Below are 13,758 nucleotides of genomic sequence, written 5' to 3'. Positions count from 1 at the left end.
GGTTCTACACAGTTCCACAAATAGCACATAAATGCAAGGGTCTGGCAGAGGAAAACTGCTCACATTCTGGCACCCAAGAAGCAGAGAGAAGAGGAGACAGGGAGGAAGACATAACTTTCCAGATCACACCCCCAGTGATCTACCTCTAATCAGGCCCCACCTCCTAACAGCAAGTCAGCAATAACACCCTTAAACTCCAGTCATCTTCCATAAGCCCTGTTTCTGAACAGGAAAGATTTGGGGGGACATTTAGATATAAACCATAACATTCCATCCCTGGAGCCCAAAAGATTCATGCCCATCTCTGTATGCAAAACATGTTTAGTCCATCTTTAAGTGTTGCCAGAAGTCTTAACAGTTTCAGCATTGCTGAAAAGTCCATGTCCAAAGTCTCTTCTGAGATTCAATTAGCTGTGAATCGTTAAAAAAACTAAATTAAACAACAACAATAATAGTAACAACAATGAAAACCTTGTTAAACACTGTCAACATACAATGGCACAGGGTAAACATTCCCATTCCAAAAGGAGAAATACAAAGATGAAAGAAATGGAACCGGGGCTGGGGTTTTAGCTCAGCGGCATAGGTGCCTGCCTTGCAAGCCTGTGGTCATGAGTTCGATCCCTGGTACCGGTAAAAATAAAAATAAATAAATAAATAAAAATTAAAAAAAGAAAAGAAATGGAACCAAACTCAAGACCAAAACCCAGCAGGCAAATATTAGCCCCAAATCCAGCATCCAGAGCAGGCAGTGGCAAAGTGTAAGCTCCAAAGGGTTTGCGTAACCCTGTAGCTAATCACTGCTGATTGCAGCCCTCATGGCCTTTGTTTTGAGGTGACTTCAATCACTGCCTATGGTTCTCCTCAGACATTCCACATGCCTGTCTTCTCCAATTTCCTGGAGTACCCACTATAGTTTCAGTTTCACTCTCAAAGCTTTAAACACTGCCCTCTCAGCTGCACACCGTCCGACCTGCTAGGCCTTCTTCTGAGAAACAGATGGAAGCCTCCCTGATCCCACAACTCTTGCATTCTGCATGTGTAAAACCAACATTACATTTACGACACCAAGGTCTGCTGCCAGTTTGAGAAGCAGCCAGGCTCCCTCAGGTCATAGCTGCAAAGATCTCCAAGTGTCTGAGTATCTAAACACTGGAAAGCAAATCTTTGGGATCCAGTTCCATAGGCAGCCCTTCTTGAGTAGGTTGCCCTAGAATTCTTTTCTCACAGAAAAGTTTTTTACTTTTACACTTTTGAACCTGAGATGTGTGAGGTCTTGATTGTTGGGATGCTCTCAAGGCATATTTTCTACTGTTCTGACATAAAGTACTTGATTTCCTTTTAATCCTTTTAGTAACCTCACTTCTAACAGCTAGCCAGCTATAACACCCCCACAATACAAACACATTCCTAAAGCCCTATCTATGAACAGGTAAGATGCTTGAGGGATATCTAGATATAAACCAGAACAAGTGGTATTTACTCAACTGTAAGTCTTTTTTTCTTAAGAAACACCATGTCTCATGTTGCTGACTTCATATACTTAAACTGTACACAGATTTTAAAAATAACACACAGCAACTTATAAACACAACATGCTAACTAAACTATTATTTACCTAGAGAAGCTACACCATTACACAATGCCTTTATTTTTAACAAATATGAAATACTGGGCCAGGTATTTAGCTCAATGGCATTAAGTGCCTGGCTGGCAAGCATGAAGTTGTGAGTTCAATTCCTGGTACCAAAGAATATAAAAATTGAAATAATTTATTCATAAAGTACATCTACTTTTATATTTATTATTATGGTACCTATAAAGTGATTAAGTTTGGTAATCTGCTTATAGCTATCAAGCAAGCTGATTATGCTTTGTTGAGCTTTATTTTCAATTTTATACCTTATTAAATTGCATTTACTCAGAAGTTCTTCTCTAGCAAAAGGATAAGCCATGCAGATTTGAATTTTTTTTTTTTTTTTTTTTTTTTTTTTTTTTTTTTTTTTTTTTTTTTTTTGTACTGGGGATCAAAACAACAAGAGCAAAAGAATAGGAGTAAGAGAAGCTTCTGCCTCTGGTAGCCCATACAGTATAAGGGAGGGAAAGAAGCTTCCCCTCTCTCCTACCCTTTTTGTTTTTACTGTCTTCCGCTGCCACGACTGGTCACTCTTCTATCATGCCACTCTACCTTGGAGTCAGCTGATTATGAACTGAAACCTTTACAAACTGTGATCTAAATACACCTTTCCTTCCATAATTTTGAGTACTCTAATGTGTGCAAAGACCACATACTCTATCTATTCATCTGTTGATGAACATACAAACAGATTCCAAGATTTAGTTATTATGAGTTGTGCTGCTATAAACATGGGTATGTATATATCATGTATCACTGCAATACAAGTCTTTAACTCTTTTGGAAAGAAAAGGAATGGCTTGATCAAATGAAACTTGTAGCTTTAGACTTTTGCGGCATCTCCATGCTGATCCCCATAGTGGCTGTAATACCAGTTTACATTCTCACCAACTGTGTAGAAGCGTTCTTTTCTCCCACAGTCTCTCTGTTGACTTCTTGATAATGATCACCCTTCCCAGGGTAAAATGGAATCTCATTGTTGTCTTAACCTCCATTTCTTGAAAAGCCAGCAATGTTGAGCATTTCTTCCTTTACTGGCCATTTGTACTTCTTTGAGATGTGTCTATTCATTTCAGTTGCCCATTTTATGACTTGGTCTTCTAATTTAAGGGCTCTAACTTTCTGAATTCTTTACATATCCTAGATATTAGTCCTCTGTATGATGAATAGCTCACAAAATTTTTTTTCCTATTGTGTTGGCTGTCTTCACTCTATTGGTTGTCTCTTTTGCTGTGCACTGTTGGAGACCATCAAGCTGTGCTCTCCAGGGAAATAAAGCCCTCTACCTCAATCTAAGCCCCTTGCTTTGATCTTTCTCTAACCTCTCCTTCAACCCTATTCACTGAGATATGCAGAGCTGACTATATTGAAACTGATTGTCTTGATTTCTCTCATTGCTGGGACAAAATACCCAGCACCCCAAATGAAGGCAGGCAAGGTTTATTTAGCTTAGAGTAGTTTACGGAAGTTTCAGTCCATTATCAGCCAGCTCCAAGGCAGGGCAGCATGGCACCAGGATACTTCAAGGTAGCAGGCAGCAAAAGCAGGCAAGAGCAAACCTCTTTTCCTCCCTTAAGGTCTGCACTGGCCAACTACAGCCTCCTGGGGGGTATAGCACTTACAAAGTCTCTGTGTCCTCCTCTTGCACAGAATGAGGATATTTACAAAGTAAGGATTTTGGCTCCCTGCTGAGTCTCTCAGTTAAACTTCTAAACTTCTCAAATGACAAGATCTATCAACCATAACACAGATATTCTTTTACTCTGCTAACAAAATGCAATTCAGTCCAGATGGTCAGTAACAAAGTAGCAACATGTAGGTGAGAAGAACTGGAACACTGGTGGCTGGAACCCAGGCTATGTGATTCCAGGGCTAATACATGAGATAACAGCTCAGCTGAGACCATGGGACTCAGAATTATACCTTCCTGGCAATAAAGATGCCAGCCCTGCACACATCAAACTTTCTTATATTGCTAACTGGAGGTATCTGCATTCTGTTTCTCATTACAGCCAATGTCTACAAAGTTTTTCTTTCCTAGCACTCTGCCCCAATCCCTACCTGATTGATACCAATAAAAGCCATAACTCTTTGGACACTGGTTTATTCCAGAGCTCAAATGCTCAAATTTCTGTCATTCTTTTGCAACCATGCACCATAATGCTAGGTAGGAGGTCTAATGGGGTTTTCGTAGTATATAAGCTTTTAAATTTGCTATGGTTCCGTTTGTTGGTTCTCAGGACTATTTCCTGTGCAACCAGGGTTCTACTGAGAAATTCCTCACCTATGCCTATGAGTTTAAGAGCTTTACCCATTTTATTTCCTGACAGGTTAAGGTCTGAACATTTCTCTCTTTGATCCATTTTCATTTCAGTTCAATGCATCTAAGATATATAAGTCTACACTCAATCTTCTATGTGTGGATTGTCAGTTTTTCCAGCTCCATTCTCTAAAGAGGTTATCTTTCCTCCAGTGTGTTTTTGGCACCTTTATCAAAAATCAAGTAGTTGAATCTCCTGGGGGTGGTTTCTGAATCCTTCTTCTGTTTCACTGATCCTCATGTCTATTTCTGTCCCTTTTATCACAGTAGCTCTGCAATATAAATTCAGGTCCAAGACGGTGATGCCTCCCATCCTACTGTTGATACTCAGAATTTCTTCTGTTCTTCTTCTGGGTCTCTTCTGGTTTCCTGTGAATTTTAAGATTGTTTTCTCCAGTTCTGTGAAGAAAGCTGTTGGAATTTTGACTGAGATTACATTTGTATATATATTCACAAATGCTTCTGTTCAAGAACAATTCAGCTCACACAAAATTTTGCTTCCACTCACAAACTCCACATGAGATAACAAACACGATCACAGCCATCTTCCCCAGAACCATGAAACGAATTAAGTTTAGAGAACCAATGTACCACTGTATTTAATTTTTCTTGGTGTTATTGTGAACAGTATTTTCTCCTTAATTTCTTCTTCTTCATTGGGCTCATTACTAGCACACAAGAACACTATTGATTTTTGTGTTGATTTTGTATCCTGTTACACTACCAAAATCAGTTATATAAATATGGGGTGGGGTCACTATATATAGGATCATGTCATATGCAAATGATAATCTGTCTTATTCCTTTACTATACATATCTTCGGGGGTTTTTTGTTTGTTTTGCCTAATTGCTCTTTGTTAATGTTTTGAGTACTATGTGGAACAAAAGTGGTGTTTTCTAAGTTTCTGAAATTTGCTTTACCTTACAAATAGGAACCATATGGGAACAAGCTCTCGAATAGTTCATAATATACTAAAAGAGACAACATTTACATTTGTAACATGAAAAAAATCTGCTGTTTAAAAAAATGACAGCCCTAAGGAATGGAAACTTCAGAAATAGAGTCAATTCAACAAGTATTTTTTGAGAGCCTATTATATTCCAGCCACAGCACTAGTCACTACAGCTATAACCATGAACAAAACAGACATATATTTCTGCTTTTGTAGTGCTTATAACCTAGCAGGACAGATATACAATAAATAAGATAAATATATATAATACATAGTACATTTATAATGTTAAGTGCTAAAGAGAAACATAAAGTTAGGAAGGTGGGCAGAGCATGTATATAAATGATGCCCTTCTAAAGTTAAGTGGCAGCAAGACTCATTCTATCATTTGATAAAGACTGAAAGAGGGAAGGGTATAACCAATGTGGTATCTGAGAATAAAGCACTCCAGACAAGGGAAATAGAAAATGCAAAAGTCCTGGACCAAAATACCTAACAGATGCTAATATACTATTGTGGTTTCGATTTGAGACATCCCTCAAAACTCATGAACTAAAGGCTTGGTTGCTGTCTGACGGGCTTTTGGGAAAGTGACTGAATTATTATGTAGACTATGACTTTATGAAGTGGGTTAATCTATTCACTGGATAGTAATCTGATGGCATTATTGGGAGGTGATGGAAACAAGAGCTGGGGCCTCAACAAACAGAGTAGATCATGGGAATGTAACTGATTCATGGGCCATCCTGGTGCCTTTCTCCGCTTCCTTATCACCAGAAAGTAAGCAGCCTTTCCTCTCCATCATGTTTCTGCCTTGCCACAGGCCTAAAACCAATGAAGCCTGCTAACCATGGGAGGAAATCTCTGAAAACGTAAGTTAAAATACACACTTCTTCTATTAGTTGTTACTCTGAGGTAACAGTGACAGTGACAAAAGTTGATTAACAGTGTGCTAAAAACTGTGAAGAATCATTAAACCACCTGTGCTCAGTTCCCCCGGCCAACTAATGGTTCTCAGAACACTGACACATTAGTGCTTTTTTCGTGTATTGTTCCTTATGCATCTCTTTTTATCTTAGAGATCTAATTATCTACTAATATAGTGTCTTATTCTGCTCCAGCCCCTCAGGAGCAAGCCCTGAGAAGTATGCAACCTGTGAAACTGAGAAAAGTAAAGCTACGCCCTTCAACATTTGATTTCAAATTAGCAGATCTAATGAAAGTTTTCTGAAGTTTGCAGAAAAGTTGTAGAAGGGGTTAGTGGGAAAAGAGTGCAAAGAATAGAAACTACAAATACAGAGACATCCAAATGATAAAGAAAAGACCTGGTTATAGCCCACAGAGCCAAGACTTTTCCAACAGTGGGAATGTCCAAAAACTTTCTTAAGGAAAAGAACTGTACAGATACTCACTATGCTAGGCTATGATCTCTGCCTACATTTTAACAGAACTCTATTACAAATAGCTGCAAGCATATGACTCATGCGTTAGAGAAACCACAGTAAATATCAAAGAGATTGGCTCAAGTGACAAGATACAAATGGGATTTAAAATAGTGTAGAAGCAAAGAGATGTGAAATAAGGTATGACTGAGAAACATGGGCCTTCTGAAACTCTACAGAAATATATGAGGAAGAAAAAACTATGTCCCATCACTTAAAATGGGAATTTAAAAAGAAGGAAAGATAAAGGTATACTGCAGCACATCTAGCAACATATACATGCAAGAAAGGCATGTAATGCTTTCTTTAGAAAGTTAAAATAGGGTTGATCATGACTGAGAGCATCTAGAGTAGCTAAATATCTCACAAGAGGGGTCAACTTACACTAGCCCTTCAACAGTGCTAACAGATGAATCACAGAGAATACAAAGAGTTAAACTGCAGGTATGGCTAATAGCACAGGTACAGTTCCAAAGTCAGGAACAAGGGTAGCCCATTCAAAGAATGGTACAGAAACTGGCCTGTTTGGAACAGAGAGTGCCCATTGGCAGGCAATTACCATGTAAGAACAGCCAGGTAAGATAAGACCAGATTTAAGAAGGCTCAGAAATCCATGAGAAATCTGAACTCTACTTCACAAGCACTGATGTGGGGAAAAACAAAAACAAAACAAAACAAAAAAACTAGTTTTGTTCTGTTTTATATGTTTGAGATAATAAAATACTATGTAACAATGCAGATTGGTCTCTTTCTCTGCCTTCTAAAAGTGGTCCACTAATTTCCCACTGTTTGGGTTGTGTCTATATAGCTCCATATCACCAATGCCTTTCAATTAACCTTATAAGTTCTGCAACTATCCCACACTATCTATATGTAACACTTAGTGTCTATTCAGTGACACAACCAAACCTGGGACTCAAAGATGACTCAGCCTATACCCTCAAGAAACTCACGGTCTGAGGTAGGAAGAAGCCAAGAATAGAAACAAATACAACTGAGAGTGCTAATTGGTGACAGCTGAAAGGAGAACACAGCAACATCAGTTTGGAGACAGGAAAAGACAGAAAACATCTGGAAGAAAATGTTGACTGAACTGAATCTTCAAACTATCAGAGAGGGGGAAGTGCTGGGGATGACACTGATGACACCAATCTAACTATAAAGACTAGATAGAGCCTGTTATCTCAGCGACTACAAGTTAATTCTACATGGTTAAATGCGTACAAAAGTAGGCAAGCACCAAATCATGGACACGTTTTTATAACTTTATTTAGAGTGCCTAAAATATTTTAATGAAGGAATATGGTATCTGTATTTCTTAAAAAGTTCTGGTAACAATGGAAGATAGATTAAAAGGGCAAAAAAAGTTTCTGTTCATTATAAATGCAACAAAATTCTGATAAAGGCTGCTATAATATTCAATTGACTGTTACTCTTCCTATTCCCTTTTTACATTTAGCTCAGATCTCACATAAAGATGACTTATAAGAAGACATTCACCCTACCTATCACCTTATTTTAATTCTTTGTGTTTAAGTTTCTTCTCCCTGAAGAAAGCTGAGAAATGTCTTAAACTATTAAAATGTATTTGTTTCTTATATGTATCCAATAGCACCTAGCACACCAATAAAACAACACTGTAAAAGATATTTCCTTTTAATTGAATAAATGGCTCTTATCCACGAATACAAAGACAATACTTTTCCCTATAAATAATAAAGTAAAATGTATGATGAGGCAAAACTAAAGTTAAGAAGAGTGATGCAAAATTCTTGGTAATGAGTATGAAGGAAATTTCTGGGGACATAAAAATGTTCTAATTTGTGACAGAGATACATTATACAAATGCTTCCACTTGTCTATATATATATATATATATATATATATAGATGACATATATATAGCCGTATATAAATTTTATTTAAAAACTGATAAAAAGAAAGGGTAAAGATAAGTAGATACAGTTGACACAAACATTTTACTTGGGTAACGTGAACAGGGCATTACTATTCCATTTACTTTGTATTGTGAAATTTTCTGTAATAAAAGGTTATGTGTATATATGAATGACTTAAATGGCTGAAATAATTACATTAACAGAAACTAAAAATAATCCAGAATATTAAATTATTCAATCTCCTAAAGTTTGGAATGATGCTGCATTGTAACTATTCAAATGTTTTTACCAGTTCTATTACCCATCCAATTCCAAGAGTATTTTAATATTTAAATATTTAAATATATATTCCAAGACAAACCTGCTGATGATAACATGAACAAATAAGGCCCAGTTTCTCAATTAAACACCGCACTTTAATATTAATTAGTTCTATTAACAAAGATAGCCAAAAAGCCAGTAAAAATATAAGGTTAGAATTTTCTTATCTTCAAACTGACAGCAGAAGTAATAACTAAAAGACCAGCATAGATTCTGGAAGTACATAATCTATAATGATAGACTCAATACTATTCATAATACTGATAGGATTCTGGTGCATCCAAAAGATGAGAATTATGAAATAAAAGAGGCCTTTATTCTGAGAACGCGGGAGAGAGAAAAACAAAACCCCACCACCACCACCACTGAAGTCTGGCTTTCTCTCTGCCAGACACATGGTGTGGGGGCATAGATGTAGCTTAGGTTTGGGGTGGTGCCTAAGGGGCATTAGTGATGCACAGGTGGCCCACTGGTATTCATTTCGCTCCACAGGTAAATCCCTAGAGGCAGGAAAGATAGAGACCCTTGGTTCCGCCTCCAAGGCTTTAGCGGGTAGTGTCTGGGGCAAAACCTTTCAAACCATTCAAAATAGTTCCATCATTTTGTCTTAATAACGTACAATTCACATACTGTAATCTCCATCCTTCTCCCACAAAACATTTGATATGTAACACGAAGATTTTGCTACTCATTCCAATCCAAAAGATTTTGTTCAGTAAATTATCTGCTGTATAATTCAATCCCCTCAAAAGTTCAAAGATGCTCAAAGAGATATTTTTAAGGAATTTAGGAGGTGCAAATAGCTACAATTACTTAATAACACAAATTCTATTATCCAATTTTACTATTACTATTCTCCATTAGATTAATTCCCTTTATGCAAGACATCTATGGTCACATAAATCAGTGTATAGTAGCCTTTCACTGGGACAACAAGGGGGCATGAGTTGTTTCTGGGGTACTGATAAAATTATTTTTGATATGGATGCTAATTATAGTCATATGCTCTATTTGTAAAAACTCTTAAAGCTCTACCTACATTTATAATATGTATACCTTTCTATATGTATATTCCAGTAAAGACAGGTACTATTTAAAAATCAAAATAAGCCAGAGGTGCTGTCCTTGAGACCTCTTCCCATGCTAAAATGCTTTAGGTACTGAAATACTTCCTTACAAAAATGTAATTCAAGCTAAAATATTTAACTTTTTTTTTTTTTTTTTTTTTTTTTGAGACAGGGTCTCAATGCAATTCAGGCTAGCCTTGAGCTCACTTTGTAGCCCAGGCTGGACTCGAACTTGCAAAGATCCTTCTGCCTCAGCCTCCGGCGTACTGGGATTAAAAGTGTGAGCCAAGTATTTAACATTTTTAACAGCAGAAAATAACTTTCATTCGTAACTAGAAACACTTGCTTTATACTTTCCAGGATTAACTCTCTTGCAAAATACACTGAATAGAAGTGAATACATACTGTAATGTCCAGACTGTGATTCACATCATTTTCATCTGTGACAAGCTGATTTAGGAAGGAAAAGGCCATCATTTAAAATATTAGTAAGATGAATTAGACAAGAGAAAGACTAAAACGTACTTTGTGGAAGGGAGATGAGGAGCCACCTATCAGTTTTTTAGTCCAAATTTCATTAGTACTAATTATTTTAGAGAAACCAAAACAGTAAACAACAGCATCTACCCCCGCCAGGGATGAATGAAATAAAATGCATAGAAGCATACTCTAGAACTGAATACGAAATATCCAACGATAAGAATGCTAGGGAAGTAATCTTTCTCATTCACTTGCTGAACACAAGTTTTAGCCTGGGAAAAAAAGTCTGTAAACCCCCAACCGTAACTCAATTCTCATTTTCTTCCTTCAACCTTAAAGCTACCAAAAGTTAAACATAAACGTTAACATGCTCTCGCGGAGGAAGCCTAAGCAGCGAAGTGTCATTAAAAAGGATCTTGATCCTCACCTAAAACACACTTTCACCTTTCACCTAGAGACAAGGTGTGAACCTTGTCCTCCAAATGCAAGGAAACCAATCCAGCTTTTCCAGATGAGCTGTCAGGTTGTCTTTCACGTGCCAATTCCAAAGAGACCCACTTTAGAAGAAAATCGTGTCACATGGACCCCCGGGAAGCTCCCAGGAACCACCCTGGCGACTTTCTCAGCGATTACTCGGGAATACAGCCAAATCCCATTCAAGGGACTTAAGACAACAACGTCCAACCTAGTGAGTCTAATCCCCATCCTGAAATCACACACCCACATCCACATAAAAATCCCACGGTCTGTAAGATAACGAGAAGGCAAACACTGCCAGAAAGTTAGAAAAGAAAGTAGGTGGTTAGGAGAGGGGTGTGAAGACACTGCTTTTTCTCCTCGCGCCCAAGACAAGGAACAACAGCCTCGGAGCTAGATCCTAGTTTTGCTCGCGGGCACAGCAGATTCCATAGTTAGCGTACCCCGGTGGGATGGAATGAGTGGCCCCACGGGCTGGCTGAGACGCAGGTCGCCCGAGGCAGCCGGCGCCGCGGGGACACACGGACACCCTGACATTGGCCCCGCTGGGCACCAGGACTCGTGAGTCGGGCGCCGTGAGGAGAGAGCGCCCGCGAGGGCCGGACAAGCGGCGGGCCACGAGCCTTACCCGTGCAGGCCGAGAGCGCGGCGCCGCCTGTGTAGCAGGCAGAGCAGCAGGAACGCGGCCCCTGCCACCGAGGAGTTCCGCGCCGTCAAGTACTTGCTAAAGGCCGCCATAGCACCACCACTGAGCGCGAGCTGGTGGAGGAGACGCGGCAGCAGCGGAGGCAGCAGCGGCGGAGGCGGCTCCCTAAGTGCAGGAAGCGCGGGGGAGACTGGGAGGAGAGCGCTTCGCGGCAGGAGGGCGGGGCCGGCCGCGCGGATCCTCCCCCTGGAGCGCGCCACTCGCGCGCCGGAGACCCCACAGCTTCGGCTCGGCGGGTGCGCGCGCGGGAATGGAAAGGCTGGGACTGTCGGGGGCACGCCCTGCGCACGCGCGAAGCCCCGCCGCCGTGCCGGAAGCTCGGCGCAGAGACGGCCCCTCACCCCCGAGAGGTCGCGCCGCTGCCCCTGCCTCAGCCCTGCGCTCCGGCTCCCGCGCGCGCGCACACACACCGGAGCGCGCTCCCTGGCTTGCGCGAGAACTGGAATAGTGGGTCTGGCTGGACTGGGCTGGGCTGGACTGGACTCAGATGGCTCTACCTCTCTTCCACTCTTCTCCTTACTGGTGGCAGGTCGTTACCACCCTCTTAAAGGAGCCCGAGAGAAGGGGAGAGGTGTCATCACGATTATTTGCATAAAATGGGCGGCTCTATAGTCGTTTGGAAGGGAACAAAACAATTGGGAACCCCAAAGAAGGAAATGGGATGTGGGAAGAATGACCACAGGTCTACTGCCTTTTTAATGCACCAGGGTTTTTAAAACCAAGGATGAAAGTCTCTAAGGTTCTGGAAATCAGTTTGGTAGATGGGGACCACGACTTTTTTTTTAATGGAATACAGCAGAAAAGTCTTAGAGCGCATCACTTAGTAATGCAGTTGTTTTGAGAAATTTTTCTTCCAGTGTTCTGTAGGTATGTATCTAGGGTAGCAATATAAAATGTATTTTTTTTTTATGTAGGTCTTGTTAAACAAAAAGTTTGAGAAACACTGTGCTTTACAAAGGGGCATTCAGAAATAACAATAGTGCGTTGTGTTTTTGCTGGCCTTACTCCCAGAACCAGAAAGGCTTTACAGATTACAGCATTCTTCTCCTGTCCAACCCCTGTGATACAGAATTTGTTATCCTTAACATTAATACATACACAGTAACTTAATGAATTGCTGTTTTAGTTGAGGGCACGGGAGAAAAGCAAGAGTCAGAGAGAAAGTTCATGATGATACATTCATTATACATTTTGAAAGTGCCTACTTGTTAACGTAGCCAGCAAGATTGTGATGTCTTAGATGTTTTCTCTATATACATTGGTGGCTGCCTACTATAGGTTACAAGAATCACAAAGGCCAAATACAGCAATGCTTTTGTACGTAGGGTTGCGCGGCAGTCGATTTTTAAATTATGTAAAAGTGGAGCTTCTACTAAATTCTCCATTTGCTACATGAATATTTTCATTAGCACATGTAACATTTAGGGAATCAGGTATGCTTCGCTCAGAAAATACAAGGATGAACAGATAATCCCTATTCTCCAGAGGCTGGTAGAGAAGTAAAACATGAAAAAGAAATTATGACTGTGTTAGAGTTATGAAAGAGGCACTATGACCATAAACCAAAAAAAAACCCTTGTGTCTAGAGCTTTCAATTAAGGCTTGAAAAAGATGGTTTTGTAGTTAAATCGTGAACCACAGGAGCCACTAAGAAAACAGAAAATTGAGAATTCACTAAGAGTCATGTGAAGGAGTGGAAACTGGGGAAAATGTGATGGATCATCTGGAGTTTGTAATTACAAAGGAAGTATTTGCAAAGTTCATCAAAAAACAACCCATTAGGTAAATATATTTCAATTGCTTTGAGAAAGTTTTATTGAAGTGTTTTATAGGTATGTATCTTGGACGGTGATATAAAATGTATATTGAAACAAAGAGAAATATCTGATGAAATTCTGAAAAGTATCCTTATTCAAAATGCATGGGTAATTTTTAAAAATGAAATTAGTTCTATAAACTTCAATAATTTTAGCTATTGGTAAAGCTCATCTGATAGATACCATTGGAGCCGAACCTAGCAAAGTTAGGTTTATTAAATTGCTGCAATAAGATACATCACTCAGCAGTGCTTGATAGGCTCAAAGCAAATCAGATCTGTAGGTAATACTAAACCCGATTTGAGAAGGACACTCAAGATTCTATTTCCTTGGAACCATAAATTTATAATTAATGTAGAATATTTTGTCTGTGAAGTCCTTACTGAACCTCGGCACTATAAGCTGAGGATGCTTCTCTAAGTCAAAGGGACTCATAATTAAAGTCCTCCAAGTAAAAAAGGGATTTTTCTGTTCTCACTGATAAGATCTCCAAACTTTCTGACAGTTTAGGATTTTAGAAAGTGAGATTTCTTTTTTTTTTTTTTTTTTTTTGGTGCCGTGACTCGGATACGAGAGATTTCTTAATACTATCTCTTTTGATAATTAAAAACAAAGTAATTTTTCAGACTTACACTTTATAA

At 39.3% G+C, this 13,758-nt stretch overlaps 1 protein-coding gene across 3 annotated transcripts in view; it reads right to left on the bottom strand.

Annotated features, from left to right (window-relative positions):
• Window positions 1-11,641, bottom strand: part of Abcd3 (ATP binding cassette subfamily D member 3) — a 75,103-nt gene extending 63,462 nt beyond the window's left edge. Inside the window, exons 1-2 of one of the 3 annotated variants that reach the window (XM_063254566.1) lie at window positions 11,223-11,632; window positions 10,043-10,087 (exon numbers count right to left, since the gene is read on the bottom strand). Coding sequence is in view for 2 of the 3 variants with exons in the window: in XM_063254562.1 (XP_063110632.1) it covers window positions 11,223-11,332 (110 nt within the window). In the remaining variant the exon portion in view is untranslated. Of the gene's footprint in view, window positions 1-10,042; window positions 10,088-11,222 lie in introns of all 3 variants that reach the window. The other 2 variants (XM_063254562.1, XM_063254560.1) reach the window with 2 other exon arrangements.
• Window positions 11,642-13,758: the final 2,117 nt, after the last annotated feature.

This window comes from Cavia porcellus, unplaced genomic scaffold (genome assembly GCF_034190915.1).
Source record: "Cavia porcellus strain 051 isolate PalLab524CR breed Dunkin Hartley unplaced genomic scaffold, mCavPor4.1 scaffold_1, whole genome shotgun sequence".
NCBI classification, from domain to species: domain Eukaryota; kingdom Metazoa; phylum Chordata; class Mammalia; order Rodentia; family Caviidae; genus Cavia; species Cavia porcellus.
The sequence above is the reverse complement of the archived record's forward strand: the minus strand, read 5'-3'. Positions and strand labels throughout refer to the sequence as shown.